Source organism: Conger conger, chromosome 18, assembly GCF_963514075.1.
Source record: "Conger conger chromosome 18, fConCon1.1, whole genome shotgun sequence".
In the NCBI taxonomy this organism is placed as follows: Eukaryota; Metazoa; Chordata; class Actinopteri; order Anguilliformes; family Congridae; genus Conger; species Conger conger.
Window position 1 is genome coordinate 8,584,659 of NC_083777.1, and position 5,268 is coordinate 8,589,926.

Sequence of the window (5,268 nt, forward strand, 5' to 3'; positions counted from 1 at the left end):
CAAAAGGTTAGTTTTTTTTTTTTTTTTTTTTCAAAACAGACAGGATTGTTTGGATGCACAGAACTGCCACTTAATTCTCGCATTCTAACGGGGCTATGTTCTGCTAGTTCGCGCGCATTGGTTTTATGTAAATTGCAAAAACACATAATGAATCATTTAGGCTACCTGTGTCTGTCTAATGCAAAGCGGTTCAAAGTCTACTGTGACAAGGTTCTCAGACTTTTATTTCCACATGCGCTTTGAACGAAAGCTGCATGGAAACTGAATGTTTTTCCCCCCCATAAATAGATGGAAACATAAATACATATTTGCATTTACAGCATTAATTGACGATGTATTATCTGACAACAAATCGCCGACTCTTGGGAGGACAAGTAGGCCTCGCGTAAAACCGGGCTTCGGTTAATTGGGAAATGTATTCTGTGCAGTAGGTTGCATGCTTCTGTTCATCGGCTCCAGAATATTAACAAACATTAAACGTGACACTTTATACATTTCCCTATAATGTCCATATACATTTTGGATTGTATTATTTGATGATAAAGACCGGTTAATTTGTCAAGGAAGTAGGGCCTATTATAGCTACCATGCACTCCTTGAAACATTCCCAAATACATTACAATTAAAATCATGAAGCAAAAGCAAAAATAGTAAACATTTTTCAGATATATTTACAAGTATTTGAGCGAACAGACTGTTATTCCGACGTATCCAATCAGTCTGTTCAGTCCGCTATCATGTCAAATTATTAAATATGATATATCTTCATGAAATACCTCTTATACGACCGTTTTTTGGGGAAATGTTTCTGATGTCACGAAGTGTGGAGATGTCCCATAAATCAGACTCATATGGAGTAACTAACTTTTGAAGCGCACATTTCCAAGGGAATGACGGCTCAGTTCGGCTACTCTTTTCGTGGTATTACAAGCGATATTCACTCGAAGCGTGTGGTAAAACGTCGTCTGCACACACTCGTTTTAGGTCTGTTTTACAGTTAGTTCCATCATGTGCTGCAATTGTCTCCACAAATTCCGTGCCGGTTTGCGATTTGTGAAATTTGTGTTTATGTTATGCCACCGTCTCAAATTGTTTTATAGGCTAGTTAAGTGCAGTAGCTATTATTTTTCTTTCTGACAATACAGGCGTCTGGTTAAAATTGCCCCATTCCTGTTTATCGATCGTCACGAGAACGCTATGGTTATGGTCTGATTTTAAAATGTCTGCCAGTGCAAACAACCATTCATTTTGCCTAAGCGGATTCACGGAAATATATTGTGAAAAAAAAGAGAGAAAGCAAAAGCAACTCCGCGTAAAATGGAAATGAAGTTATAATTTACACCAACAGTCAGAGGTTAGTCATTTGCCTACCGTAGGCTACTTCCAGTGGCGCTTACGTAAACTCCATGTCCCTTTGTACTAATAGCCCTGTCCTCATCTGCTGCCTAATTGGACTATATAAGACCAATAACGCTGGAGCGTCTACAGCCTACAGCCAAAGCGCCAAATCTAGGGAGGGTGGACTTAGTTGTTAACGTCTTCTCTCTCTCACTCTCACTCTCTCTCTCTTTCTGCTTCCCATCCCTTCCTTAATCCCATTTGCCATTGTACGTGCCCAATCGCCGTATACTCTCCGCATTTAACTTGGATGACATTTTTATTTCATCATTAGCATCTGGCGCCAGACTGACGCAGTTGCATTGCTACATTTTCCGAGAGGACATTCACAGGACCTGGATGCAAGATTGATGTTACTTTTTGGCGTATTTCTTTATATTTGCCGTCATTGCCGCTCATGTTACAATATACTCAGCCTGTGAAAACGCTTTGAAAGTATAACAATAAAGGGACAAGATAAGACAAACCAACAGCCGTATCTCCTTCAGCACTACGTTTTTTTTTTTTTTTTAAGATTTTATTTTGCAAAGCGCATTTGTGGTCTGAGGCATTCGGACCACAAACATTTAGCAGCAATGCCCGAGACAGCGCAAGAGACCTGCACTCCGGCTAAAGATTCTCCATTTTTTATTAAGAACTTGCTGAACTGCGATAGCAAGCCCTCCAAGCCAAAGCCGGTGCTTGCGTCGTCGAAAGGAGCATTGGAGGGTAGCTTTTCACTCTCTCAGGTCGGGGACTTAAGTTTTCCTCGCTTTGAGTTACCCACTCAGAGGTTCGGTCTGCCGGCGCACTACCTGGAGCGAGCCGCGGCGTGGTGGTACCCATACACGCTCACGTCCAGCCATCTACACCGGACTGACGGTACGGCCTCCTTTATTCTATTTTGTTTGTATACTATCACGTTTAGTGCCGACAATGCGCGGAGAAGGCATTTAATTTGTCAGGTACCTCCGAGTGTTTTTGTTCTAGAATGTAGTGAACAAGTGCGTGCGTAACGACAAAATATCCCATCACAAATCTACAGCTTAAAATCTAAAATACAGTCTGTTTTTCTGCTCTTATAAACTAGTTCAAGTAAGCTATGTCTGCGTGTGAATATACTATAAAACCGATGACAACAACCATTGTCCATGATAATAAACACAGTTAGTGTGTATTAAAGTTAGTGTCATTAATACAAATTTGTAATTAGTTTAGTTTCCTGGTTTAAATGGGTTCTTTTAAATTACAATTCCAGCCAACATTAAAACATAAAACATATAAATGGGTTTTACAGTAGCCTATTATGGGGGCGTGGGGAAGTTTTCCAAATGTATTTTATAAGCCTATATTCAACCCACTTTGACAATCTGCACATCTGCATGCGCTTAAGTAAAGAGGGCAGTTCATATTTTTTTCTGGACATAATTACCGGAACCGCATAATGTTTCTTTCGAGATGTTTGGTGACAGTGGTGGTAACAGACTTTCTATCTCAATTTTAGTCCCAGAAAAAGCAAGTGCCAGGGACTCGTCTCCGGCCTCTGGCACAGACAGAGATTCTCCTGACCTGGTGCTCAAATCCGACACCGACGCCAAAGAGGATGAAGATAACAAAAGTGCTGACGAAATCGTTCTGGAAGAGAGTGATTCAGAGGAAGGAAAGAAAGAAAGCGGGATGGATGACTGGAGGAAAAGAGAGGACAGTCCGGATAAGAAACCGTGCAGGAAAAAGAAAACACGCACCGTTTTCTCCAGGAGTCAAGTCTTCCAGCTGGAGTCCACCTTTGACATGAAGCGGTACCTGAGCAGCTCGGAGCGAGCGGGCCTAGCGGCGTCGCTCCACCTCACAGAGACACAGGTAAAGATCTGGTTCCAGAACAGAAGAAACAAGTGGAAGAGGCAGCTAGCAGCCGAACTGGAGGCTGCTAACTTGAGTCACGCAGCCGCTCAGAGGATAGTGCGGGTGCCCATTTTGTACCACGAGAACTCAGCCTCAGAGACGGGGAGTCCGGCGGGCAACGTGCCAGTCAGTCAGCCTCTACTCACCTTTCCCCACCCTGTTTACTACTCGCACCCTATAGTTACCTCAGTACCGCTCCTCAGACCAGTTTGAAAACGAAGGTTTATGTTTGTTTTTTATTATTATTATTATTCTTTTATTTTATATATTTGCCATGTAATTTAAATGTAATATTACTTAATATAACTAACGTTATAATCATTATTTTTGTAAGAAAAATAAATAAAATTGAATCTTTAAATATTATGAGGCGACGTTTAATTTCCAGTCATTTGTAAAGTTAATTATTTTTTAAATATGTTCCACCATTATTATTATTATTATTATTATTATTATTATTATTATTATTATTATGGGGCTACACGTTGTTAGGTTATGGATAAGGATGGTAACACAACATCAAATACACGGACATTAGGCCTAACACCTGTTTTAGAAAACAAATATTTCTTTATTATTTTTATAAATTAAAAGTAATTTCATTATTTCACGGCTATGAAATTCAGTTCGAATGTGAAGGTCGGCAGGACAGCTTTATGGCGGCCGGATCTTTCCGTTTTGGCCGGAGTTGTTCATTTAAAATGACATATGTAAGTTACGGCAATTTGCAAAACAGTGTAGGCTATGTATAACTTGCTTCGATGTATTGTTTAATAAATCGTACATGAGTTTGTTTTGTATATTGTTATCAATGTTACTTTAATATTTGTGCAATACTGTCCGCTATGTCAACGCACTGTAAAGTAAAAGGATCATCTTACTGTACATTAGCATTCTTTCTTTATTTCAAACGTTCTTTTTCTTTTATTGTTTTAGGCCGAATAAGAATGCCGTAAGCCTAACATATCTACATACTTTAGGCACGGACGTAAAGTTTAAGATAAAAATACACCCTTCACGCATTTAAGCGCTTTATATGGGGGACAATCACTGTTTATTTTTTATCATGTTATTAATTTGATACATAAATTATAATAATACATTTCTCAGTATGACCCACTGGTCTCTCATAATTCACCGATATTAGAAATTTACTTGAAGGCAATCATGGATTATGTAATTTTTAAACTTTTTTTTAAAACTGATAAGACATTGTACAGATGAATATGTATATAATCTAAGTAAGGAGATGAGCAATACAGTTGCTATTCTCCTTTTGTATTATAAGAACAAACTTTTTGATATTGTATTGCTGAATTGCGTTGTGGAATAAATTGAAAGCTTTCTTTATTCAGTCCTTGTGTGTAATATTGTGATGACACGAAACAGAAAACGTGTATTTTCGTTTTCTTTTATCGAGGTGGAAAGACCAAAAGCTCATTCTTAATTTCCATCTTAATTAGACAACTACATTTTCTATATTTTCTAACTTTCAGTGTCACTTCATTTGACGTTTTAATTTAATATAATTTAATATATAGCCTGGTAATAGTTCACTTTACAATTACAAAGACAACAATACATTGAAAGGTGCATTGCTATGGATACAGGGTTTTCTGTAAATGGGGAAAATGGATTCATCCGAACAGGGGTCACGTAAAATGTAGGTCTAATTAAACATCACGACTAATTGATGTATTCATTTTAAATGTTGGCAAAGTGTGTTATTTTATTTCGAGTAAGATGTGCTTGCACGTGTTTGATGCCAGCACATCCATAAAGGGCGTGGCTGGGAATATGAAAGTTGTTTCCTTGTTTTTGTATGTTTTGAATTTGAACATTTGTGTTTATGGTCGGTTCATTATTTCGACATCTATAAACGCCTTAATAATGTATTCTTCAAATTCCAGAGAATTGCGCAAGCATGGACAGTAACTATGTAAATGCCTCCAACAACTTTTCTCATAAGTAAAACATACTATGAAACAG

The 5,268-nt window shown here is 38.2% G+C and overlaps 1 protein-coding gene across 1 annotated transcript; it reads left to right on the forward strand.

Annotated features, from left to right (window-relative positions):
• The first annotated feature begins 1,517 nt into the window (after nucleotides 1-1,517).
• Nucleotides 1,518-4,555, forward strand: LOC133118558 (homeobox protein HMX3-like). The gene is made up of 2 exons (XM_061228657.1): nucleotides 1,518-2,259; nucleotides 2,882-4,555. Exons 1-2 carry the CDS (start codon nucleotides 1,974-1,976, stop codon nucleotides 3,490-3,492), a joined length of 897 nt encoding a protein of 298 aa, XP_061084641.1. The 5' UTR covers nucleotides 1,518-1,973; the 3' UTR covers nucleotides 3,493-4,555.
• The last annotated feature ends 713 nt before the right edge of the window (nucleotides 4,556-5,268 follow it).